Genomic DNA, 27,867 nt, shown 5'->3' with positions numbered 1-27,867 from the left:
TTCAGTACTTCTGGCTTTTCTACTCGCTTTCATCTCCAGAATGTAACTGTGTCTACTGATCAGAGTACAGCAAAAACTCAGAAGCTTTTTCTCTCTGCTTTAAGAAATTATCTGTGATGTATAATAGCTTTTTTTTCCTGTACGGGATTGGCAAAGCGCCGGTTACCCACCGCGCAAGGAAACTGCAGGCCCGCGGCAGCCTGCGCTGTAAGCCGCGCTGGCCCCTGTGGGCTTCGGAGTGGGTCGGCGATGAGCCCCGAGGCGCGGAGCAGAGGAGGCTCTGCCGGCCGGAGCCCACGGGTGGGCAGGGTTCAAGCGGCAGGGAAAACGGCAGCGCCCGCGCGCCGCTCTGGGCCCTGCTGACAGACTTCACGGGGCGCGGGCACGGCGGCAGCTGACGGGCGAGCAGCGCGGCCGCGCCACGGCCGCACGCCTGCGCGCCGCCCGCCTGCCCTCACTAAAAATGGATGCCCGGCGGCTGTCCTGCGTCTGAGGTTCCGGCAGGAGCCGCTTCCGCCCTTCTTCAGTCACATGACGTGCGGTCCGCCACCCGGCAGCCCTTACGGGAGCCCGATGAGGACAATCGGGTTCTTCTTCGCGTCTCGCGTAGGGAGCGCGTCTGGCGCCGCCTAACCCCCGCGAGAGGCGGCCGCGAGCGCCCGGAGCGGGGCAGCAACGGCCCGGGCAGCGGAGGGGGCGGCGCGGCGCCCGCCCGCCCGCCCGCCCGGCGCGGGTGAGTGCGTGCCGCGGGGCCTGCGGCGGCTCCGCGCACCGAGGGCGAGGCTGTGCCCCGCCGCCGCCCGGCCCTGGCCCCTCCGCCGCCCGCGCCGCCGCCGCCGCCCTCTGCGGGAGCGGGGCTCTGGCTGGGAGGCCTGGCCCTCGAGGGGGGCGCCGGAGGGCCCCTGCCGCGGCTCCCGGGCCAGCGCCGCGTCCCCGCGGGCGGCCGTGCCCGGGGGGTCGCAGCGGGGCCCGCGCGGCCTCCCGCGGCGGCGCCGGGCGCCCCTCGCGCGGTCCCAGCGCGGAGCCCGCGGGTGCCCGGGGGCGGGGGGTGGGGGTCGTCGGGCCGCGCCGTTTTGTCCCGCACCGTTTCCCGTGTTTTTCTATTAAGCAAAAGGTGTTTTGCGTTAATGCGTCCAGCTGGAGTTTCTGGTAGACTTGAGAGCATCAGAGGGACTGTTCACCTTGTTCACCTGTTTTTTCCGTGTTTCTTCTATGCTTTGCAATCTTAGAAGTTTTATGATTTATGATTGTTTATATAGTAGATTTTTTTGTTTGTTTGTTTTGGTATGTGCAGCCCTTGTGCTAAGGTAATGTATTTTAATAGCTTCATGTATGTAGCTGTGCTATGCTGAACATGTTTCACTATTTAGTCTAAACATAGTTCTTCTTTCCCTCAAATGGTTCCATTAATGGGTGTGGGAGGGTTTGGGGGTTTTTTGTTTGTTTTTTAAAAAAACCCATCAGTTTGTGATCCTGGATGCTTTTGTGATGTCCAGATGGTTTTAGGAAAAAGTCTTTTGAGTCCCATAATGCCTTTCCGTAGGCTCATTTAAAGTCCTCGTCTTTTTCCTTCCCGTGTCAGTCGCTGTCTCTAGACACCAGCCCAAGGAGCCCTTTGTAGCTTACGCGCCCTTGAACAAGCTACCTTTGAAGCGGCTGAACCGGGAGCAGATAACAAGGTAGTAGCAGCAGCTGTTAGCTCAGTGCAGGCAGTACGACCTGCTCGGACCTCAGTGCTGTGGCACTGTCGGTACCCATCTTCGTACGTCTCGGATTAACTTGGGCATCAACGCTGTGAGGTGGTAACGTTCCTGACTGCGACACAGACGCAGCCAGTGCCTGCTTACTGCCAGAATGCTGGCAGAAAGTCATCCTTCAGATCCACGTGTGTTGCTTCATCCCCAGCTGTCCTGGTACAGTTCCTGTTCAGGAGAGAGAGGCAAGGAGCTACCCATGTGGCTCTTTGGTTGCATGTAACTCACCTCATATAACTTTTCCATATAACTAATCCTCCCTTGGATTTTTTTGTGCTTCCTTTTTGTAAGCCTCTGACACTTGTCTGTGCTCCAGCTGCTCTGTCTTTTATATCTCTTGTATTTGTGTTTGTGTTGTGTCATCACTCTCAGATTTTTTTTGTTGTTCATATGTCTCTTTAGAACTACTTAATTCCATAAATATCAATTTTAAAATCTTCTTTCCTCTCTGATTTATTATTAATGTCTTCTGTAAATATGGTTTGCCTAATAAGGATATTACAGAAAACAATGTGACTTTGAATTCTGTTCACTTTAACTAGTTGGGCTTTTTGTTAACAAGCACTGCTTAATGTTTTAAATTTTCTTTTGCTGAAATTCAGTGCTTTTTGTTTTGCTCTTCTTTTTTTTTAAAAAAAAGAGTTAAAATCAATTTGCTAGAAACTATAATTCTGAATGCCAGGTAGGCAAGATAGAAGGATACTGAGATATTGTATCTATTGATGCTTGGCAAGTGCAGCTAGACCCACATTAAGATATTTAGTTTATAAATAACTTATAAAGTGACTGTTCTTATGGGTGGTTTTTTTTGTTGTTTTGTTTTGTTTTTTTTTTCAGTTTGTCTTACAGCCAGAAAGCAGCTGTAATGTTGTAGTGTTGTCTTATGTACAGAGGCAATGCCAAACTTTAGAGAGGCTGTGGTGTAAAGTAAACAGTGCTGCATTGTAGTGACACTTGACTGCAAAAAACAGAGCTGTAGAGATTTCAAAATGAGAAAATGAACAAGCAGTGAAACATATTTAGTCAAGTCTTATGAGTGGTGACTATTTCATAGTCGCATGCTGCCAATAGATGTGCTTGATGTTTTAAATTCTTAAAACTCAATCTTCTTATTGACATTATGAATTATACTCCTATATACCTCAAAATATTTTACTGATTGTAGACTGTTTTGGAATGGAAAGCACTTTCTGAGATACGGACATGTCGGAAAACGCTGTACTTCGTTCATGTCACTGGCTGGTATAACCTTTGCCTCACAAGAGGGGCGATTCTGCCTTGCAGTGCTAAAGGATGGGGGTTTAAAAAAGAGGGGGAAGAAAAAGTGAAATCTAAGCATTTTGGAGAAACAGATGCTCAAGCACCTCTCAGCTTCTGTAAACAACATAAAAGTATTTTGAAGTGTTTATTTCTAATTGTACAGATCCTGACGGTTTCTTTCACTGGAGAAAAGCAAGCACTAAGAATTAATACAGATGAATTAAACCTGTGCATCATTTGGGGGTGTTTTCTTTATAGATTGTTTAAAGTTTATGTAGAACAGAGACCTCCTTGCCTTGTCCCTACCCCCAGCTCTCCTTGTGTGCTGGAGTGAGTGAGGCTCTCAGATGAATGAGGCTCTTTCCTTTGAGCTGCAGTGATAGAGAAGTTCTAAAGATAGCACTGAGGATCCCTGGGTGGATTCCCAAGTGGATCATATCTCATATATCCTGAATGTGTTCATTTAATATAATTACATACAATCTGAATCTTTCTGTGTGCTTTTTTTCTGATGTGTCAAGATTGCTGGTAGTTTAATGATCAGATTTGATTAATAAAGGCAGGAAGTGTGGCTTCTGTGTGATGTTGTCAAGCATATCAATAACTTAGTCTGATTATAATTATGCCAACAAATCAAGAGTCGACTGGCTGCTCTGTTTGCAAGTAGAATGTGCAAAATAGATAATGGTGTTCCAATGTCTTGTGATTTTTAAGAGACTTCAGAAACACTCTCTGTACTTAGAATTTGGGAAACTGTAAGGTATTGCAAGTACTCAGTTCTTTTTTTATTCCCCAGAGGGTTGGCTTGGTTTGATTCAGTAGGAAACAGTGCAACCATACTGTTTAAAAACAGTCAAAATATTCCCAGTGTATCATGACTGCAGCCTTAGCATAGATGTCACAGAGGATGATTTTTTTTTTCTTTTCTTTCCTCTTTTTCTTCTCCTTAGGTGGATCCAACTGTTTCAGGGCAGACGTTCTCTGGTGAAGCAGTGAGGGAGGAATCTAGGGTATGTGTATATGTACTGAAGAGCAGGTAATGTTCATTGAGCATGGTGGCATGCTGCTGAAATGATGTGGATTTCCAGACTGGAGGTGTCCTGCATGGCCTTGTGTTGCGTGGTGGGCAGAATGACTTGTGGTTTGTGCAATCTGCCACAGATGGTCTGTGCTGAAACATTTTGTTGGCACTGTTCTGCATGTTCAGCATACTAAAGCACTCGCACAGCAACAGACAGCCTTGCTGCCAAAAATAGTGAAAGAATGTAGCTGCCATTATAGTGGCAAAAAATACCCTTTTGCCAGGATAGATTACTGTGTTTAGGGAACTACTTCAAACACTATGACTAAAAGAGTTCTTGCTAGCGTAAGCTATGTTTTCTGTCAGTGGATTTGCAAGGATAACTATATATGGGTGTATGTATATACACGTATAAATATAATGTTGACAAGACTTCACAGCCATTGCCTAGGTGGAAGGTTTCTCACAGCTGAGTTCCCTTTGCAGCCCCACTCTAAATGCAATACCAGGATTTCTTTCTCTTAACCCAAACCCTTACCACAATCTCAGTATGAGCCATCAAGGAGGACCACCAGCTGTTGAACAGAAAAATATTCTCATAGCTCAGCTCCCACTGTAGCCTATGGTTAGCTTTAGCAGCCTATTTTCAGCCCTACAACAACTGCAGCTCTAGGCTTCTTTTCTGAACTGCGATCCTACTGCCTTCCTACCACCGCCAAAAAAAAGTTGTCAGTCAAAGCCTCCAGCCATTGCCCAGGGAAAAAAGCATCTTACAGCCTTGTCTTCTTTGCAGCCCGCACTTCCCTTTGGCAGCATTTTTCCAGCTGCACTCTCTGTAGCTCCAGGTCTTCTTTCTCTTAACTTGAACCTTAATCCTAACCATAAGCTCAGACTGAACCATCAACAAGGGCCAACAGTTGTTGCTCGTGTAAAAGGCTTTTCATAGTCCAGTTTTCTTAGCAGCTTCCACTCCTTTTTGGCAGCTTCTTTCCAGCTGCATTCCAGGTGCTGCTGTGGAATGTCTTTCTCTCATCCCTACCCCTTTTTTAACTTTTAATCTCGGTCTGAGCCTTCAATACTGCTCCCCAGGAAATGCCCAGATACTAAGCTTCTCATAACCCAGTTCCCTTTGTAGCCTGTTTCCTTCTCCATCCCAACTGTAGCTTTGGGATTTCTCTTAACCCAAGAACCCCAACTCTATTGATAACCTAAGTCAGATACGGACTGGCCCTCAGCCTAGTAAAAGGTTTCTCACAGCTGTTTTCTTTGCAGCTCACATTTCCATTTAGCAGCCCCTTTCCAGCCCCACTTGGACTGCATTTCTCTCAACTTTAACTCAAAAAAGAGCTGTAACCTCAGGATGAGCCTTTGCTACGGCCCCCAGCCACTGTCCACGTGCCTAGTTTGCGCGTAGCACACGCTTCCCTTTGGCAGTCCCTTTCCTGCTGCACCCTAACCGCAGTTTTAGGCTCTCAACCTGAAGCCTGGCTGTAATCTCAGTGCAAGCCTTTGACACAACTACCTGGCCGTTGCCTGTGTGAAAAATTTCTCATTGATGAGTTCCCTTTGCAGCACCCAGTTTCCATTAGCAGCTCCTTTTTAGTCCCTCTCCAAGTACAACTCTAGATTTCTTTTTTCTTTCAACCTTAACCATAAGCCTTCCGAAAAATGATTCTCTCTGTCTGAGCCTTTGATTTGACTCCCCACCTATTCATTGCTCAGATAATAAGTTTCTCAGATAATAAGTTCTTAGGAAGTTTATCACATTGCTTCCTAGAAAATTCCCTTCCCTTTCTAGGAAAACACATACATAAGTAAAAATATCAGCAAACACCTTTAAGCTTAGGCAAGCTCTTATTCTTTCTCTGCCCATCTGGTATCTGTTCTGCAAAAGCAAGATTTTCATTTACAGGAAAATTCAAAAGGGAAGAGTTTACAGGATTGCTTTTAGTTAGGAATGCTTTATGAATGTTAAGTGTTCAGGCTGATTTGACAAGTGGTTGATAGGAAGCTTTGTACTGGTAAGACTGAGTGAGTGAGATCTGTTTGACTAATAGCAAACAGAAGGCTGTTGCACAGGCCTGGTCCTTTCTTTTGTTTTTCCACCTCAGCATGTAGTTTAGTAGGCTTTATCCATTTTCTCAAATTTTGGTACAGTGGATCTGTGTAAATACCAATTAATGTTTCTGACTTCTCACCAATGCCCAAAAGATTCCTTATCGATCTTGCCAATGTTTTTCTTTCACTGCCAGCCAGTGCAGGGGCAGTATATTGCATGCCGAATTTTTAGGGATTTTTTTTGTCACTGTTAAGTTTGAGGACTGTCAGTGCAGTTTTGAATGTTGGATAAAACATCGTTCTATTTTTCTGCCATTGCCCTGTACCCTCAGCCTCTTGTGATTGGATTTCTTATGAATATTACCAGATAGCTTTTTTTCCCCTAAATAAGTTTGCTCGGTTAAGATCATCTAACACTTGCCTAGTAATCTGAAGAATGAATTTCCTCTGGGTGCTTGCTGTTAGTTTTATGTATTGCCATTATAGCTTTTGGTTTTCTTTTGCCAGAATGAGTGGGGCTGCATTTCCATCTCCAGCTGCTGAGATGGCAGAAATTAATCGCCTTCAGTATGAAATGGAATACACTGAAGGAATCAGTCAGCGCATGAGGGTCCCGGAGAAACTCAAAGTAGCTCCTCCAAATGCTGACCTTGAGAAGGGCATCCAAGAAGGATTTCCAAATGCCAGTGTAACTATGCAGGTTCCGGAGCGGATTGTAGTGGCAGGTATGTTTGCATCTCAACAGAAGAAAAAAACTTAAATCATTTCTTGAAATGTCTACAAGCACAAAAATACATATCAATGCATTTTTTTAAAAAAAATCTGTAAAATGTTTCCCAGTTTTCAAATGGAAATTGTTGATCAACTTTGACCTGTGAAACTTCTGAAAATACTTCTTGAATACCTTTGGGGTAACTTGTAGTGGAGACAGTTAATGAGTAAATTATGAACAGAAAGTTTAGTTACTGAATTTTCATTTTACTAAACCATTTCTGGATTGTGAGCAATAATTATTTAATGTTTAATTGATTTACAACTGATTTTCTTAGTAAACTATAGGCTAAGGCAACTGCAACAAGCTTTGGGAATGTACTGTATCCTAGCCACTTGCTGCTGTTCATGTGATTGTAATCAGAATGCTAATTATGTTTAGGATCTGTCTATTATTGGGTGGACTCTGATAATCCTTTAGTGTATATATGGTTGTAGGCTTTACATTGAGAGATCTGGAACTGCTGAAGGTCTTCCAGTTTGCAAAACCTGTGATATGTGTATGTTGTATACTTTGAAGGAGGGAAATTTTCAAACTCACCAGTGACTTTCTCTCTAAACAAATAGAGCTTTTATAGGTCCTGAGATAAAAATTGCCCTTGCTTGTAATAACAGGTGCTCAGGATTATTCAGGATTATTTTTCTCAGAGATACTGCTCAAGTAAGAGTGAATTAATGTGGTCTTTGTAAGAGCATTAGACACAGTTTTAAACATACACACTATGTGAGAGAGGGGAATTCCTAATTAACTGGCATAGTCAGGGAAAGTGACAGATGAGATGTCACTTGGTCTTTTTGAACTTTGATATTAGCCACCAGACCACAAACCAGCTTGTTTTCTATTGTATCTCATATATTGTATATCATATCTGATATTGTACAATACAATATCAATATACAATATACAATATCATATATGATATTGTATATCATATCTGATGTATTTGCAGGTAACAGTGAAGACATTCCATTTTCCAGACCACCAGACCTTGACCTTCTTCAGTCTACTCCATTCAAACCACTGGCATTGAAAACTCCTCCCCGTGTTATTTCTCTTAGTGATCGACCACTAGATTTTTTGGACCTGGAAAGACCTCCACAGCAGACACCTCAAAATGAAGAGGCTAGTATTTGTTTTGCTTTTTCTCTAGTTGAGAATGATCCATTAAAGAAAAGCGAAATGACCAGTGGTATCTCCACTGTGGTTTAGGTCTACTTGATAACAACATAAGTTGGGAAGATATAAAAATATTTTTATAAGCAGTGCAGTATTTCTAATTATGACTTTTAACAGACAGGTGGTTAGGAGCTGACATACTCACTACACTTACACAGTACCTACAAAAATAAAGTCGTCATACTTTGAACTGCTCAGAATATTTTAACAAAAAAATTCCTTTTGACTACAGAGAAAATTGCAAGTTTCTTTTAATTTGCAGGTTATCAGAAAGCAGGAAAGCAGCGAGTTTCTTTTGACAAGTGTAGTTAACCTCTGGAACTCATTGCCATATGATATAACAGCACATAGAAATAGTGAGTTTTCTTTTAACAAAACTCTGAATACCTACTTCAGAGAATGGTATGACATTGGCATCCAGATAGATAATGTGATTGACGTTGTATAAACTGAAAAAATATTTATGAAGTTGCATATTCTGTAGACTCATAAAGCACAGTAGAAATATATATAAAGCATAATGGATTGTTTTCTTACACACTGAAAATTCCGTTTATTTTTACGTTTTGATTTGAAGCTCTTTTTTTTTTTTTTTTTAACAAATACCAGATCCTGTCATCAGATTTTCTTAATCACTGAAACCCATGAAAATATGCATTTGTATCTGAGAGCCAAGCAAGCTTATAAATCTTCAGTGCTAAATTCTTAAGACTTTTCTGGAATTCCCTGCCTTTTTATCTCCTTCATTTTTCCCCCTTTACATAGGTCCGCTCAGTGGGAAGACTGAAGAGAGAACGCTCTATGAGTGAAAATGCTGCTCGGCAGAACGGCCAGCTGGCCCGAAATGATTCCATGTGAGTAGAGAGATGGAGTGCAGAGACACGACTATACCTTTGTTACATATTTATTCCCTATCGCCTCATAATTGCTTTTCCAACTAACGTTTTGTGTGTTGTGGCAAGTACGTAGTTTTAAATGTTGTAAGGCTAGCATTTTTCTTAATTTTTACACTTCAGGTGATTCATTCGTGAAGTAGTTCCCATACAGTGGATGGACGGGAGTGTTTGACAGGGGGGAATTGTCGATTTAATGTTTTCACCAGTTACTGTAAACTGTTACTGTAGATTAATTGCTTTTTCATGTATCTGTCAGCCTCTGAATAAGAAATATTTTCAGTTTCTTATCTGATACAATATTTTTCCTGAGTTTTCAGATTATTTGCTCGAAGAAGTTGAGTTCTTTGTGGATTAAACGTTCATATTTCTGACTGTTGCCTATGAAAGAAAGCATTTTATAAAATAACAGAAATGTGTTTGTCTCAAATACTGCAATAAGTCATTTTTTTTGTGTCTATATACTTAATGTATTGAAATCTGTCAGTATATCTTCATCTTTTGAGACCAAAATGATAGGTACCATTTAGAATCAGAAACTTCATCTATTGATACCATCTGAGGTAGCAATTCTGATGGTGCTTTCTGGAGACATGCATATCTGTATATTCTGATTATGTATGATAATCTTTGGTTAAACATATATTATTCTCAATGATAACAACTTCCACCTGGCAATAACTGTTTTTGCAATATACAACTTCATACACCTATTGATCAGAACGATTCCTAACACAGTTACCGTAAACAAATCACATAATACTTTCTCCAATTAAAATATATAAGACCTAAGAATGGGATTTATCTGTCCACTTATAACACAAACATCCATATTGAGCTAATCATTTCTAAACTCCGTTTTCAAAAATAGGAGAAAATTAGTGCATTTTGTCTGACCTACTTAGGATCTATCTATTTTTAGTCTAAAATAGATCAAGTGAATTATGCCCTAGAAATGTCTTTTTTCTTATCTTTACTGTAAGAGCACTAGGAGGGTCTGCACATATCACATACATGTGGTCCACATGTGAATTAGTTTACGTCTAAAATGGATGAAATTAATACCACTCTGATGTACATTTCAGATAGATGTTATAATTCTCCTTTCCTTCCTCCAAATCTTCATGAACATGTTCTTGTATAACATCATCTTATCTGTTGCTCGTTTGGTTCATACGAGCCAATAGATTGCACATCTCTAGGTACTGAAGCCTACTGGGTCATACAGATTCCCTGAGTTGGCCAAAACAGATTCCCATTCATAAGCCCCTGATCAGTTTGGTGTGTAAATGTTCTAGCCACCTATTAAGTGCACAAGGTCTGTTTGGCACTGGTTATCCAGTTAGAGTATGTTGGACCAGATGTAGTAGAAATGCACCGCAGGAGCAGCCTTCAGATGCTTGTTTGATAGTCTACACTTGATGCATGCTGGAATAGATGGTCTCCCCATGATGGAAGCTGGCTGTCAACTGCTGTGGCAAAGCAGAGCTGGTAACATCAGTCTTTGATACATTATTGCACTTGCAGGAAAAAGAGATAAGGTATGAATTCTTGTAGTTTCTTGAAATCACTATGTGCTTGCTCTCCAGGTTTGTGTACTTTTCTGAAAGTCATGGGCTGTATTTGCCTAGCTGACTGTGAGATAAATTGGTAAAATAAGCCCTGACTGGATTTATCCAGCTGTGAGGTATTTCTTACATATATTTGGATTTCTTGAATCCTAAAAATCCTAAATACTGGCAAAAACTCATCTGTGCTTTGCTGTGACCCTGTAGCTATATGTAGATTTAGTGGTTTAAAACTATGTAGTATTTGCTATCACAATTGCTTAATCTACTTGCAGTCCTTCAAAGAGGCTTAGCAATACAATAAGAACTGTGAATCCTTTAAATTTAAAAAGGATGTGATCACTGGAGTGTGTAACTGGTAGTGTGCATGATTGTTTGTCATATACAGAAACTCGGACAACTGCCGCATCTGGATCTTTTTTTATATTTTTTTATTCTCACAGTGCCCGTGCAAATACTTGCATAACATCTGTCAAATGAAACATCAAGTGCTGGTCAGTTTTCATTATCAGTGTATTTTAGGAAAATAGTATAAATTTTAGATTGATGAATAATTTGGGAAAACAGACTTAATAGTTAGATATCTGCATTTGTGCTTGAAAGAAGCTATCACAGCCATTGTTGATGCATGTGAATGTCTGTATCAGGTAGATAACATCAGAAATGTTATTGTAATGATCCCATAAGGGTATGTGAATAAGGCAGTATCCATGCCTTGTTTCTTGTGGTTTCCAGTGTTGCAGTTGTGGTCTCCTTTTCAGAAGGAGAGATAGGAAATACTGTTAAGGATGTCCAGTCCTTTCCCAGCTGGCAATTCTTTGATGTTAATGCAGTAAGCATGCGAATATTCTCAATGACTTCACAGACAGAGTCTGTCCCTGAAGTTGGTCCTTATTACTATCTTTGGTTTAGTAAAGAGGTTGATTCAGATGTCTGCAAAGAATTTGCTTGATATGCTACATATTCTGAAAACAGATTTCTGTTATGAGATTGATTTAGACTTGCTTCTGTTTTGTTTGTATAAACACAAACAACTTGCTAATGCTGAGCCTGCTGTAGCTGCACTCTACTGGCAATGTGGAAGAACCTATCCTTCAGTCTAGTGTTCCACACTTGCTCACCTGCACATATTTTAATAGAATTTCCCTTAATGTCCCTTGCCCACTCAAGTACTTGTTTTATTATGAGAAGTTATACTGTGCCTCTTGTGTAGATCACCTGCTTTGAAATCCCTGAGGTTCCTATAAGTTGCTGCTTTTTCTGTCATCTTTGCTTCTCTTTTTGATTTACTACCATTAAAAAAAAAAAAAACAAGCAAGCAAAAAAAACCCAATCATTTTGAACATTCCGTGGCTTTTTAGTGATGCCGAGTCTGACGTTTCTCCCTCATCCAGGTTTTGTCAGCCTGCAGGTAGAGAATGTGACTGAACCTGGCTAACTCTCAGAAGAGTGAGTGTTCTGTGAATTTATCTTATGAAATCGTTATGTTCAAGGTGGAATTTGGCTTTCCTGCATTTGTGTGAGCCTAACAAGTCTTTAGTATTTGGCAAAAAGGTATCACTTTGTTCTCATTTCTTCACAATTTAAGCCCACAGAAAATACACTGTAAACTGCCAAAATTGCAAGCACCGTCTGAATAAAGTTATAAGTTGCAATTGTGCAAACAAAATTCGTAACGTGGCATTCTGTTTTCACTGTAGTATCCACCTCAGAAAAGATACCTATGTGAAAGTGTTATTCCATCATTCAAAATTGTAATACAAGCAAACATCAATTTGGTGTAAATTATGCTACCTCAAATGGTTTTGCTTATCACCTAGCTGATAGACTATTATGTCTGTTAGGGGTGCATGGTCAATGTGATAGATTTCTTCTAAGTTTAATTCCCTTGTTGATAAATTAGGCCATTTAAATAGGTAAATTCTACTATGAATGTATTCTTTACAGAAGATTTAATTCTATACCTGTTATGTTTCAGTTATATCACTTAAATTTTTTTCCTTATCCTCTAGAAATAACTTTTTTTCACTGTGATGCAAAAATACAAGAAACTAGCTGCTTCTGAAGTTCTTATTTCCAGTGTTGTTGGCTGAAAAGATCATCTTAGTTCTAATCATCATAATGAAGTGTTACTGCTTTATCAAAACTGGCTTGTCTTTTAAGCTCTCATAATGTTTGAAGTATTTTGCTTCTACAGTAACAAGTGCTATGGTATGCTACTAACTTGACAAAAGTCAGCTTTTTATTCCTGTGTTTGTGCGAGTTTGGCTCACATCTTCACAAATGGGGGGAAAATAGTCCAGGTTTTACAGCTAATTGCAAGTTACTTCAAATATTTAATTCCTATCAAAGAAAACACCTTACTACTTAATATTTGTGTTTTTTTAACCTTCTTGATTCAACTATGTCTAGTCTTACTAATAGACATGCTAGTCTACTCAGATGCCTTGGTAAGAGCTCCATTGAAAATGCTTATAGAGCACTGTCATTCAAATCTTTTGCTTCTTAAACAGGAGCATAATCAAGTTTAGTCTGGGACACTGTTATCCTCCTCAGATAAAATGTTCAGATGTGCTGTGTAAAATTTCAGTGCCTAACCTACAAAAGTGACACAGTTAAACTTTCTGAAAAAGCTTGTCAGACTGAAGCAAAGGAGTTGGCTTTGCTACTTATTACTGTGTTCTCCAAGTGATACAGATAGTTGTTAATTTTTTGATGTTTTTCTCCTCTTCTCATACAGTTCATGCACTGACTGCTCTGAGAATTTGTTGGGAGTTGGGCTTCATTAAATACAGTAGTTCTCAAATGCTTTTAAAAAAAATGGAGGCTAACAAGTAGGCATCTGCTTATAAAGTAGTTATCTATCAGTGTAGCAATAATGACAGCTCTCTAAGTTACATCCCCTCTATTTATAAGTATGCTTACTTAAGAGATTACAATTATTATTCAAGGTTGAACAGATCAGATACTGTCCCAAGAAATAAAATGCCACGGTTCCAGTCACCTCTTTCAACTAAGGATTGCACGTAAGCCTAAATATTACCTGGTATATGAAAATCAAGTGTGTTTAATTATATAGCTCTCTGCAATACTTACTAATTTTCTGCCTAAGTATCAGTAGTTTAGAACATCAGACTTTAAACAGCCTTTGCTGCACTGAATGCCTGGTTTCTAATTTTGCTGCAGGGTTTCTCAAACTTTGCCGTGTCCTTTCCCTGTGTAAGATATACAGGGAAAAATACCTGGAGGCAGAAGGAAAGGAGAGCTTCAACTAATAATCGATCTGTAAATAAAGAGATTAATTTCAAAATATCATTATTTTGTTTGATTCTTCAATCTTTTGCTGCTTTTGATTAGCTGGAGGAACAAAGCTTTTTAATTGGCTGTCAGCCAATGCTTGAATGCAAGGATTTGGTTTCTGAAAAAGAATAAACAAACCACCAAGACTGAATGAAGAGTATTTAATTTTCTGCTCTCTTCTGCCTTTCTCGTAGAAAAATTCACATCTCCCTAGAGAGTTTAGTTTCATGGTTTGAGAAATGCTGTTCTTCAGGCAAGTTGTGGGGGAAAAGGTGACGGTGTGCATATCGTTAATGAGAACACAATCTACCCATATGATTGTTTAGTTAAAACTGTTTACAGCTTATTTGATATTTCTGGAACTATGAGTCAGAGAGATATCTGAAATCCATTGCCCTGAATACATCATAAATGTTTTCAACAGGCTTTTGGGAGATTCTTGCTAAGCTAGAAACCTTACATACAGTAGAATACTGTTAAGCTCCTCTGTAGTTACTTCTGTAATTTCTCGTTGTCTGTTTTGGTTCCAAATTCATGTGCCTTACTGGTGCTTCCATCTAACAAGAGAATGCTACAATAATAATTAGCTGGAGCTGTACGTAGAATCGTTTTCAGATATCTGGAACAAAATTATATTGAGGGCTAAGAGCATTTAACTGCAGATGGAGAGATGGGTGTAGCTACAATGTCGAATGATAAATATTCACGTAAATGTTAGAATTTTTCTTATAACATCTTGGCAGATTTGTATTTTCTATGTTTGCGTAGTAATATTGCTTCTCCATAGTCTCTGCAGTAGTCCAAAGGACTACCACAAGTTTACAAGTAGATATTTTTGAATCCTGGGAAAGAATAGAAAAGGAATTTGACTTTTTATTTTGTTTCTCCCCATACTCCTTAATCCTAAAATTTGAGCCTCTTATGTAGTAATTCTCATTTTCAGACAGAATGAAAGAGAGAGCTATCTCTCTTGCTATGCAATTTAGAAGGATACCAAGTTAGCAGTGGCCTTTATGGAAAACTGAATAAGTTCAGCTCATATCTAGGAGAAAATAGATATAAGTAATCTGCTAAATTAAATATTTAATGAGATTACATAATTCTTACCTATGAGAAGAATTAATCTCTTGAAACTGTCTCCTTTTACAAGCTACCTATAAAGTATTGAGCAAACAGCAGTCCAATGACCAGAGCACAGGTTTAAAAATTATCTGATTCTGAAATCTGCTTTTTTTTTTTTTTTTTTTTTTTTTTCCCTCTCCTCCTGTGTTGTAAAACTTCCCCTAATTCAGTACAGGTGAATGATGCGACTGCTTCAAGAGATTTGTGCAGTTTTAGTTCAATAGGTAGTGTCCACAGAAGCCTTTGTATGCATGTAACATTACGTGGTATTTCTAGGAATAGCGTTCTGGAGGATAGGTGTTCTGTAACATCCTCTAGTATGTAATATGTCTAAATTCTCTGTGTATTTTTTAAAGATGTCACTCAGCTTATTCTGTAAGCTTCTGGGGTCATGTTTTCCATTAGAATAACAGAAAACAGTTTTAATATAAAATATATTATGCTTTCAGGCCTTCAGCTCTTCCCTCAAGCTATGCCTTCAGCTCTTTCTTCGTTTCCCTCAAGCCAGCAAATTCACATAGAGGAGAAAGTCTCATAAATTCACTTGAGTGCCAGTATTTCTCTACTTGTCTTTGCTTCTTGAGATTATTTTCTTGTGAATATTGGGATTTCTAATCCAATTCAGCAGTAAAATAGCGTGGCTGTGAAACTGCCATTGATTGCAAAATAGAAGTCATTTTAAACATAAACATAGGAAGAAGATGGATTCTCTCAGTCTTGGAGAACAGCGGAAGCTGTAAAGAAGCAAAAGATATGTATGTTTGTTCCCCCCCTCCCCCTTTTTTACTTTGGTGGGGGATAGGGGAGGAGAATCCAAACTTAAAACATGTAAAGATATTTACACTTCTTTTAATAAATATTGATCCTTATCTGTCAAGCACCAACTGCTGCAGTCTTTGCCCTTCTCCTGAAGCTCAGGATGGCTGCGCTCTTCTGTGGGTGAGGTGACATCCTTGTATGCTTTGAAGTCTTTTAAATGGTCTTTTTTTCTCTTGCTCAGTTTTATAATCTTGGTGACAGCCAGTAGCAGAATAACTCCATTCAAATTAAGAATATTTAGACAACTAGAGTTCTGACTGAGCCGGAGATTATCCAAATATCAAGCCAGCTTCCAAGCACCCAGCTACTAATGCTTTCCTGGAATATAGTAATTTCTTTAAAATGCCAATAAAGGTGGGAAGATTTGTATTGTAACTCCAAAACCTGTTGGAGCAAAGCATGTGTAAGAAGCAAGATCATTGAAGACAATTTGTTGAATCATAGATGATCTTGATATAAAAGCTATCCCAAGTTTTAAAGTGTACAGTGACCCACACTTTCTTTTGCCATTACATATTAACAACTGACTTAACAGAACGACTTAAAGAATCATCTTGAATTAAAATTTCTGTATATTTCTTTTTTTTAAACAAAATACCTTGATATGTGAAAGCCAATGTGGATAATGTCAGGTTGAATGTGAAGAAAAATCAGAAAGCAAAGGCAATTTATCAGAGTTCATTTCTGTCTGATACAGATGAGGTTTGTATAATCCTGTAAACAAAAATTGGTGTGTTTGCATTTTTATTCTATGTATTTTTAAATATTATTTTTGCCTTGTGGTAAAAAAAAATGTAATTTGTTGTCACTACGATAACTCTGTGCTTTTGAATTTCTTGCAGTTGCCTTTTAAACCTCACTCACACACAAAATACTATCTTGATCTTTAGTCAGTGTGAAGAAAAACATCCTTGCCTGTTGAAGAGAGACTATGTGAGATTTTCCTTATTGAAATAGACTTGTGTTTTCAAAAGAAATCATGAGGAGGATTTTTTTTAAAAAAGCCAAGGCTTGTAAAACACTTCATTCATGTCAGTTAGGGCTTGACTGCTGACTTCAGCAAGCACAGACTTAGTGGGCAAGGACTCTATAAATGCCTGTATAACAGGTCCAAACTCACCCTTGCATTTTGGTATGTGTGTGTTTCTGAAGAGCATATGCAAGTGAGTTCGTGATCCCTGTATTGCTGGGATTTGGGAGTGTTACTGTACAGTGGTGGGAGAAAGGTAAAACCAAAAGCGAACAACAAAAATCTTGGAATGGGGACTATCTGAAAAGCTTTTTTATTCTTATTTTAATTTAAAATCTGACTGCAGTATTTCTCTCTCCGTTTACTATGCTTGTGTGAACAGTGTGACACCATCACTGCAACAGGCTCGTGTCTGTCCTCCCAATATGTTACCTGAAGATGGATCTAGTCTTTACTCTGCTCGTGGCATTTTGTCGTTTATCCAGTCTTCCACTCGTAGGGCTTACCAGCAGGTCTTGGATGTGCTGGATGAAAATCGCAGGTGATTGGCTGTCACTGATTCTGCCAGCTTTTGCTACTTTTTTTTCCCTCCTTTTTAGTGGAGTGTGGTTTCTGTTTACTAAATAATGAGATGAAATTATTTGCGTTGCTTTCTTTTGCTTTCGCTATTCGTAAGCAGTTATATTGTCCAAAATTCACATTTCGCAGTGCTCCTGGGTTTCAATCAAATATAGCGTTGTTTTTATTTCCTTCCAGATAAAAATCAAAATAGAAAGTGTTCGTTTGTGGCTGCAAGGGTTTGCTATTCACAAGTTGTCAGTGTTTTCTGCAGTTAATGCTTGATCCTAAGCCTATAAATTTATTAGCCTTGTCTGCCACTTTCTGTTGGTGAGCAATGGCACAATTCAATAAGATTGGGTTGATAATGTCATAATTTATTGAAGCAAATGTACAGAAATAGGGTAGAATATTAAGCAAGACTTAGTTCATGCTCCTTTTGGAAATGTGCCAAGACTTCTGGACTGTTTCAGTTTATATTCTGACCTAATTGTCTGTGGTTGCTACATGACTGATAGTGACCGTCGCTTCGCTGGATATTTACTGGGAAATAGGAAAGGAAGTAAGTGTCTACTGAGAAGCTGGTTGCTGCTCTGTTCAGTGCTCTTCTCTCTTTTGATGGATAAACAAGCTTTGCTGCGATCAACATATTTCCATTCTCTTCAGTGGAGTTTTGCCCACTTGCTGAATCCTTGGACTGTTTTGATTTGGCACTTTTAAGCATTGCAGGTGTGCTATGTTTAACACTCTAGGAGCGTTTATAAAGACTAATAATGGCAACGCTAATTTACCAAAAGCAATGTTTCATTTCAATAGTACGTTAACACAGAGATGCAGATAAGAATTGCATGCAGCTAGTCTCTAGTTCTTGGTGAGAGACTGAATTGGAGATATTGGGAAGAATTATTCATTTTGCTTTCAGTATTGCCTGTCTGTGTCAGGAAATTCTTTCAAATCCCCCTCTGCCTCTGGTTGCTAATATGCCAGCAGCACTCGTTTTGTGGTGTGGAGGTTAAATGACTTTTTAGTTGTTTTGGTAACAAAATGTCACTATTAAACCAATCTTATTGTGCATGTATGTGTGTTTGTGGCCAGTTTTCAAACTGGCACATCCTCCAGCTCTCTGTGCATTGCCACAGCAGTATAAAATTGCCTGTTTTAAAATCTCTGAATTGCGTAGAGCTCCAGGCTTGCTAACCTTCATGCTCATAACCTGAACTTAATAAATAAATAAAATGAGATGCTCAGTTCCTATGAGTTGGGTATTTAATCCCATCTGAATCCTTGAAATTCCAAGCTGTAGCTGTTAAGATTTTGGTGGCTGTCAAGAGTTTGGTGGATAGTAATAACCTTTCCATGTCAGTACTAAAAGGTTAGATGGAATTACAAATTTTGCAAGGTTAAGACTTGCAGACAAGGAGGAATTCTGCTGTATGTGCTTAATAGCACACACAAGACATATTTTGCCAAGGTTCCCTGTTAAAATGTGGACCAAAATTCTGACTCTTTTCACAGCCTGCAGTGAACAGGTTTTATTCCTCATTTCCAATAGGCATGTTCGTGCCCATGTTTTCTTGGATTCTGGAAAATACAAGTCTTTGTCTGTGTGTATATACACTTCAAACTTATTTCACAATTACCAAATAATTTCCAGGATCCTGAACACTTCAAAAGCTGCGTTATTCATTCTGACTTTTTTTGAAGTACGCTTACTAAGTTTCCTAGAAGGAACTGGAAACTGTTGCTATCCACCTATGAACAGATCTGACCAAAAATCTTGAAATTATCAATAAAGTGTAAAAGTGTATTCTTTGTGACTGGGTAATACCCACTGCAATTCTACAACTGGCATAGGAATGTGAAATTTGGATGATTCACTTGCATGGTTGCAAAATATTCTTCATATTAAATTGTTTCAAATTGCACTGTGTTCTTTTGCTCTATGTAATGTGCTTTCTATTTCAAAGTAAACCTGATCTATTTTAACCTTTTTTTTTTTCATTATTACTAGAAGAGATCTCTTAACATGTTCTGACTATGTGTTATTCACTAGAAATAGCCTTAACTTGTTTCATGGCTTGCTTTTCTTTTATCAAAGAGTTTTCCAATCTTCTAAAACTACTGACGGTAGGTGCTGATTGTATTGCTGCAAATAATGAATTACTTCTAGTTTTGTCAGCATCATTAGCACTGTAGGGCTATTCAAATGAACAACAGTTTAATGGTCACTGTTTACGCTGTTTGCTCTTGCATTTCCTTCAGCTCGGACAAGGACGCTAGGTCAGTGTATTCTGTTTCATGTTCTGTAGAATGAACACAGCGTCAAAACTAGTGTCTTTTAAAGGCTGATCTTTTATAGTCTAGGCAAAAAAAAAAGTTGCATTTAAGGAGATGTCTTAACTAAAGTGCTGATCTCAACTTTATTCATATATGAAACTGCCTTTTTTTCCTGCATTTTATTTTTCTGGCTGCTTCACCACTCAGACCAAAAACTTCTCAGAAAACAAAGCAATTTGGTTTTTTTAGGAGAAAAGTGTAGGAGCTAATTTAGTACTTCCTTTGTTCAGGATAACCCTTTCTAAACAGCCACTGACCTCCTCAGATGTCAGGCAACACTTGATCTGATAATGTTTCAGGAACTGATGATTCTTTTGTATTGAGCAAGTTAACAAAGCAGACATAAAATGGGGGGTGAGATCAGAGCACAGAATAGGACTGCTCTAGGTCGGGGTACTGTGAGCTCAAAGGCAAATGAGATCAGTCTGCAGATGTGAGGAAGCCTGGGACAAACAGTAGCCAACTGCTTTGTAGAAGTACTCGCACATAACAAACGCTGAGACGAGCAGAGAGAGCGTTTTTATCCTTCACTGTGATTTTTTTTTTTTTTTTTGGATGCACAAATCTTTTCCCTACTTGAGAAACTGAGCTGCTTTGGCCAGTTCACCGTCAGATCACTTCCATGTAGTCCTAATGCCCGTCCTTTTGCCTGTTCTGGGATTTCTAGAGGTATTTCAGTGTAGACTGAGAGGTCAACGCAGCTGCTACCCCTGCTGAGCAAAGGGAATACGCTGGCCGCAGTCCATCGTGCATGTACGTGCAAACAGCATCAGCTGGACCCAGACACCTAGGTTATCCATACCTGTTGTTTTCCTCCCAGACCATATGTTTGGCTGCATCTTTACAGTGATATTTCTGTTGCATGCTCTGTCTTAAACAGGAAGACAAGCCACGTTCATTTGGCCATTTCATTGTTTTTCTGTTTTCCCGTTAAATTGCGTTAATGTGTTCTCCCTTCGTGGTGTAGGCTGCCACTGTATCTGCAGTAAAATAGTTAACTGCTTGAGTATATGTTGCCTCAGAGTTGTGGCTTCTTCTGGTCATGTGTTAATGTTTAGGATGGTAACTGTAACAGGATGGCATAAAATACTTTTTTTTTGAGGGTCGTGTATTTAATAGCTTGACTGAAAGTGTATTATATATTTACAGAAAAACTTGATGCTGATTGGGGGGGAGGTAAGGCAGTCTCACCTGTGCGATCATTGAGCTATAAGGAATGTTTTGTTTTGTTTTTTTAAATGATACCTGAAACCAAACAAGTAGACAAGTAGATAGGATGGGAGAGGCAGGGAAGTATTCTGGTGGCTTTTTTGGGTCCATTTGAAAAAGAAAAAATGTGAACTGCAAAGATTGAAATCATGTGCAGCTTCTTAAATGAACTTGGCTGTGTTAGGAAGTAGGATTAAAGGCTTATTTTTAGATTAAGTGCCTGTTTTGGATAGAACCCCAAGTGCCCTAGCTCCCCTTGCCATACTGTAGCCCTCAGTTGTCTCCAAGAATGTGGCTTTTCTTGGGAAGGATAGTGTGTAAATTAGTGATGATTATTTCTACAGCAGCTACAAAACCTTAAGTTTGCCTCAAAATACCAAGATTTTAGTGTTAGAAAATATTTGGATTTTGAGTAATGAGAAGAACAGTTATTGTTCTGTGTTAGATGGCATGGAAAATGTGTGCTGGATATTGGCATGCTGATGTTAGCCTGTCTGCCAATTACAAGTGACTTATGTTTGTGGAGAAGCTTTGCAATCTGTTCCATAGCTGCCGTTTGCTAGATTTTTCTTTTTTTTGGCAACTCTTTAGTTTTAGCATCTATCAGACAAAACTTTAGACCAGATGAATTATTTTTCTCATTTAAAAAATGCGGGTTTTACTTTTGATAATTTTTTGCATGATTTCACTCACTTAGGTAAGAATATTTGTTTATTCTGTTGGGTAAGAATATTCTATTTATTTGGGAAAATAAAATCTTACTGGCTTATATTGTGTGTTAGCCAGAAAAACATTGTTGTATACAATGGGACTTCTTTAATTTTGTGGATGCATATAGATCTTCTGCAACTGGAGCCCTCAATGCTAGTTAGAGCAGGACCTGATCTCAGTATGTGTTGTGCCAAGTACATACTGAGGCTCCTAGATCCTGATGCTTTTAAATGAACTAGTGGTAATATTTTTTGCACAGTAATTGTTCACTTTCAAACCAGACCACTGTATTCTCCCAGCTACCTCAATACCAAGCCTCTGCCTTCTACACATATCTGGTCTAAAGACCGTACCTGGTCTTAATGCCTGGATTCTCTCTCCTTTTCTTTTTCCTCTTCCTTCTACTTTATTTTATTTTTTTATTATTATTATTTTAGAGCCTGTAGTGTGTTTGGGTTAAACACAGGCTACAGATACCCGATGCTGGCACTGGAGAAATGAAAACAATTGAAAAGATTTCAGGCCCTTGAAGAGTTTATTACACAACATTAGTGTGGTACAGTAGTGCCTCATTACCCGAGGTACTGAAATTATATTGTACTGGCTTGTCATAAGTAATTGCTGATGCTTATGTCATAAGAAAATCAGGATGCAATAGCTTCTTCCTGCTAAGTTAAGGCATGTTATATAGTTGCAGCAATTTAGAAGGCTCTAACCTTTTCTCTTTTTCTAGGCAGAATGAAAAGAAATGAAAAGAAACTGAAAGAGCAACACTTTAAAGGGATATTCTTATCTACTTTAAGCTTTTAGTCACTTTTCCTGGAGAGCTCTACCTCTCTCTTGTGACTATATAAGGTCTTTAGGCTACTAGCTCAGATTTCCTGAATTTAATCTAACTTAGATGAACAAAGAAAAGACTAAAACCACCCCTTTCCTTAGTGGGAGAAGAGGAGATAGTTAAGGCAGCTTTCATAAATATATGTAGATATTTTTTGTTTTGTGGTTGTTGGGTGGGGTTTTGTTTGGGGAAGTTTTTTTTTTTTTTTTTTTTTTTTAATTTGAAGTTTTCCTTGGTTATGAAGTTGATAATACCCTCCTTCCAAACTTTTATTCCAACAGCACATCTTCCATAAATGAAGCTATACCACTATATCAACAACAGTTTGCCTATGTGTTATGACAGCTGCATACACTTTGATTAGATTTTAATAAGAGAAGTATGGAAGTACAATTTATGTTAGATAGATACTATATTGTATTGAAATATTATACAATATAAATAGGAGATATATTGTGCTGTTCCTCTTGTTCTGTGTGTTTTACTTCTTCTGTCTGTTTCATGTTTCTGTCTTGTGCTTTCTATCTACAAAAACCTGCTGTAGGCCAGTGTTACGTGGTGGGTCAGCTGCTACCACTTCCTCTAACCCTCATCATGACAGCACCAGGTAAAGAGTATTTTTTTTGTTAGTCATGATACACTAGTTTAGATTTTAAAATTCAGACTTAAGTTTCTCTGTTTCTGGAAGTCCTTTGTTTTAAACATAACGCGCAATGTCATATTGTCCATCTTAACTCTAGAGGTACTTCAGCCTTTTCTCTTTGCCCATCCAATACCCCTGCAAAAACCTCCTAAGAGAGAGAACATGTTGCAGAACTCTTCAACATAATGTGTCGGGGAGGTTTTTAAATCACATTAGCAGTATGCTTTGTAGTATTTCCCACTTGGTAGTAGCTGAGCTCAGTATTCCTCTTGCTAGAAGAATCTGGCCTTGCATCACCTTATTCTTTTCATAATCACAACATATCCATAAAATGCAGGTATTTTTGGTAACATGCCTAGGATTAGTTGTTGTAGCTGGGTACATCTTCACTGACGTTATCTTGGTAGATTGACAACATTAAGTGGAACTGAAGACCTTTGCTTTCCACAGTATCTATAGTATGTGTCCCAAATGGTTTGCAATAGGTGGCCATTACCCAGTTAAAGTATCAAGTCTTCTTGTTATAGGAAAGAATTTAAGTTTTTTGTATTTATCTTCTCTTCAGTCTGGATAAGTCTTTCTCATACATCAGTGTGAGGAGGGAAATTGGAGTTCTGCAAAGCAGCTCAGGACCACCTGAGAGAAGAGAGAACTTATAAATTCATTTCCTAAACTGTCTCTGAGATTGTGAACGCCCAACATTTCTGGACACCTTTCTGAAATATGAAATATCATTTTCTTTTTTTCTTCTTATCTTTCCTCATTTACCTCCTGAATTTTCAAAAAGATACCAGTGAATCTGTGCAAAAACAACCTTTTTTTGCCCAGATTTGTCAGAAAAAAATGAATTTTTGTGCAAAGCTTCAGATTTAAAAACATACATATATTATACTTAAGTTTATTTTTAAATCAGTTCTCTGCTGAGTTTGTGATACAAACTTTACAGCACTGAGGAAATTAGAACTAGTTTCAGTCACTGTTAATATTGCCCTAGCTGAAAGAGCTGTAAGTAGTAAGCAGCATAAATTACAGTGAAATTCGTGTTTAGTCTCCTTGTTTAAGTATAGTCCTTCCTAAGTGTATATATATATAAAAAAAAAAGGCTTTAATGAGAAATTGTTTTAATTGCCTAATGAATTATCAAAAGTTTTCTTGTCCTGTATTATGTTTTTAAAAGAGCTGTCTTTTGACAGATGATTTCCTGATCAAATATTCCTATACTAAAAGTCATTTTACCCTTACCCTTACCTGTCCTGGAGAGTTTCCCTATCCTTCTCTGCCCTCCAACCCCAAAAAACACTGTTCAAAAACTAATTCATCTCCTATCTCTTATACAGCATTTCTCAATATTACTGTTATCTAAGTCCATACTAATGCAATTCTCATTTAGAGGAAGAAAAAAAAAAGTGCAATATATTGATGAGCAATGGGACAGGGAAGCTTTTGAGAAATCGTATGTTAAGAAAAAAAAATCATGAGCTAAGGGTGTTCTGTAGAAGTTTCCTAAAAGCGGTGAAGGAACGTGTATTGCAAAACTATTAATAGTATGTAAGTGCATTCTGTAAGCTTAAGGAATTGTACCTATATTCAGTGTTAACCTTATTAGTACATATCAAAGTTGACCATTAATGTAGGTGTGTGACTAAATGATGTATTTTCTTTTCAGGTGCCTTTTGTTCTGAATTTGGTAGCTTTGACATGTATTTTACTCAGTTGCCTAAGCTGTTTGCAGCAATTGTTCATACATCCTAATAGAAAAGAGAGTGCAGTCAGAAAGGAAAATTAATACTGGAAATTGAAACTTAAAGATAGTAAGTGAGAAACTCAGTGATAGGTATGGCATTAGGAACGACTTTCACCTGTTTTGTTGGAAAAGAATCTGTTTAAGAGGTAGTATTTAGATTTATCAAAATGCATATACTTCATGTAAACTATCTGCCATCTTCCAACTTAATGTGCCATATTTAGTTAAATAACTCTTACTGGAGTTAGAAATAATGGTTTCTCTGAAACTTTTCTTGCCTTAAAGTAATTGCTTCATTAAGAAAACTGAGAAGTGTTTTGCAAACAAGCTTATTTCTAATGCAGGTGAAGTTCAGCAGGGGGTGGCTCTGCACTAAGATTCTTCATTGCAAGAGTCTCAGTCTTTGCCTAAAATACTGAGATTATTGTGCCTGAGATCATCAGTCTCAGTGGGTATCCACTTGAGATATTTAAGTAGTTACCAAGAATGAGAAACAATTCTTTCCAAGTCTTCATTTGATTATTTTTTTTTTTTTTCAGATCTGTTGCAGGTTTTTTGCAACTTTGGCATATTTAGCTCAGATGATTTTAACGTTTCATGAATCAATGGAATACTGGAAACAGTCTTTTAAATGTGGAAAGCAATAGGCTCAGATGCAGTCAAGTACTTACTTTTTTCATATGTGTTTGTGCTTTATTTTGTTAGAATTGAAATATACAATTCTGTAAAGATGGAAAAATTTATATTTTTCTCCCCATCTCCACCAAAAAATAACTTACTGAAACAATCATAAAATACGGTAACTTGCTAATCTTTGCTGTATGGATGAGACAGCTAAGCTGTGTCTCTCGTATTTGATAGATATGGTCTTTCCAATTTGGATACTGCGCTTGAGGGAACACCAGATGACATGACAGCTGTGGATGCTGCCTCCTTGAGAAGACAGGTATGTAAAGCCGAGTGGTCAATAATATGAAGTAAAAGCTGTAGAGATGAAATGGTGGAGCAGGTTGCCTGCTGCAGTATAATGATATGGCTGCAAAGGAAGCCAGAACAGCTGCAGTGAGAGACCCTCTCTGTACCTGCTGCTGCTGAACTGCCTTCTCATACCCTGTCCTTCGCATACTCTGTATCTGGGAATCTGGAGATTCTGATTTTGTTTCTGCTCCTGCTTATTGGAGACTGCAAAATCTGGTGGTTAGTCATTGAAGGTAGGAAGTCAAATTAACAAGTATTTAAAATCCATCTGTATAAAATGCTCATTCTGTTTACCTTTACAGAAGTTTTGAAAGAATCTGACACTTTCTAATACAGCACTAAAAGCCTTTATTTATTTTTAGATAATCAAACTTAATCGCCGTCTACAACTTCTGGAAGAAGAAAATAAAGAGCGTGCTAAAAGAGAAATGATCATGTACTCGATTACTGTAGCTTTCTGGTTACTCAATAGCTGGCTTTGGTTTCGGCGCTAGACCCAGCTCTCCAAAGGATTTAATAATTGGAGATATAAAAACTTTGCAAAATTCTTTGGTTTTGTTTCTGTTTCTGAGTTGTATGCTGTTTTATAATTCATACACTGGAAATTTCACTGCAGAAAAAGGCAACAGAACTGCATTGTTAAAGGGACACTTTGTTATTCAGTTACACTATATTTAAGATTTGCATTGCAGATACTTGCAATATCCTCCCTTTGCATGCTTCAGTGTAAATATGGATCAGATGATTTAAAAATGAAATCTGCTTCTTGCAATGTAAGGACAGTGACCTGCAGAAATAATCACTGAATGTTTTGTTGTGGGAAGAGAACAAAGGGAATGGGTTTGGAAGAAGGATTAAAAAAGAATAAAAATTGGTTTTTATTGTTCTGTTGTTAGAGGCAGTTAAGCATTATTGCACTTGTTTTCTTTTAGACAGATTAGTTACAGAGGTGTACCATATTCAAGGAGTTTGTCCTGTTTGATGAGTATGTTCCTTGTTTAAGCACATGTTCAGGTCAAATAATAAAAGGTATTCTTTGCTAACATGCAGATTGTCCAGAGGTGTATAATATGTTTTTTTTTATTTTAGCTTTAATTTTGCAGATGTTTTTCTACAAAATACATTTGTAAGCAAGTCAGTCTGTGAGTGATTGAAAGATTATGGAGTACAAACTACCACTGTAGCATATTTAATAAAACTCTCAAAACTAAACATTGTTTAATCTTATTTTAAGAAGCTTTGTTTGAGGGTTTATCTAAGCCAACAGTTGCTGAAGTAAGTAGCAAGGAGGACTGAGCAGCTCCCCAGGAACATCTGTTCCTGCCCAGAGGCAGCTCGTAGCCTGCTGCAGCGCGGCCGCCCCCGGGGGCGGCGCGGACGGGAGGCCCCGAGGCGGCGTAACCCGCCCGCAGCTCGGCTGCGCGAGCCGCCACCTTCCTGGGGGCCGCTGGGCCGTGGTGCGGCCGCCGGGGGGCGCTGGGCCGTGGTACCGCCGCCGGGGGCCGGTGGCTTCCCCGGCGCCGTGGGGAGCGCGTCCCCGCGCGCGTGGAGCCGCTGCAGCCGCCTCCCTGCGTGCCCGCGTCCCACCGCCGGGGCGAGCGCGCCTGGGGCGGGCCGAGCGGGCCAGCAGGGGCACCGGCGCATGCCGTCGGGCGGACCTCGCAGGGCGGCGCTGTCCACGCACGACCGCTTCTGGGCCGCTGGGAGGCGACGGTGCGCGGTGGCCGCACGGGAGGCAGCGCCGCGCCCCTTCCGAGCCGCCCTGGGCAGGCGCCGCGCCCGGGGGCGGAGCGGCAGCTCCCCGGGGGCGGAGCGGCAGCTCCCCGGAGCCGCCCCGGCCTGCGTCGGCACCGCGACTCACAGCGTTCCCTGGGAGAGCACCGGGCCGCGAGCCCGCCGCACGGCCGCGCCGGCGCACGCAGCCCCCCCCCTTCCCGGGGCGGTCGCCAGGGCAGGCGGGCGGGAGGAGGCGCGAAGCTCGCGGGCCGCGGCGCTGCCCTGCGCCGGCCGCGGTTAGGCGCAGCCGCCCCGCCCCGCCCCGCGCCGCAGCGCTTCCGCCCGGGGCGAGGCGCGGGGGCGCGTGTTTCCGGCGGGCGGGCGGGAGCAGGGCAGCGACTTCCGGCCTGCGCGCGCCGC

General features: G+C 39.8%; 1 protein-coding gene across 10 annotated transcripts; it reads left to right on the top strand.

Annotated features, from left to right (window-relative positions):
- Window positions 1–571: 571 nt before the first annotated feature.
- On the top strand, window positions 572–26,943 carry MFF (mitochondrial fission factor). Of its 10 annotated transcripts, none has more exons than XM_062582890.1 (11): window positions 572–733; window positions 1,583–1,679; window positions 3,965–4,024; window positions 6,601–6,818; window positions 7,815–7,987; window positions 8,807–8,895; window positions 13,454–13,528; window positions 17,096–17,254; window positions 22,911–22,973; window positions 25,615–25,699; window positions 26,094–26,943. In XM_062582890.1, exons 4-11 carry the CDS (start codon window positions 6,602–6,604, stop codon window positions 26,223–26,225), a joined length of 993 nt encoding a protein of 330 aa, XP_062438874.1. In that variant the 5' UTR covers window positions 572–733; window positions 1,583–1,679; window positions 3,965–4,024; window position 6,601; the 3' UTR covers window positions 26,226–26,943. The 10 variants fall into 10 exon arrangements, with proteins under 10 accessions (XP_062438874.1, XP_062438872.1, XP_062438880.1 ...); XM_062582889.1 differs by lacking the exon at window positions 572–733 and adding an exon at window positions 1,075–1,307; XM_062582888.1 differs by lacking the exon at window positions 1,583–1,679.
- Window positions 26,944–27,867: the final 924 nt, after the last annotated feature.

The sequence above is a fragment of the Rhea pennata genome, chromosome 9 (assembly GCF_028389875.1).
Source record: "Rhea pennata isolate bPtePen1 chromosome 9, bPtePen1.pri, whole genome shotgun sequence".
Lineage (NCBI taxonomy): Eukaryota > Metazoa > Chordata > Aves > Rheiformes > Rheidae > Rhea > Rhea pennata.
This window is presented reverse-complemented; position numbering and strand designations above follow the sequence as displayed.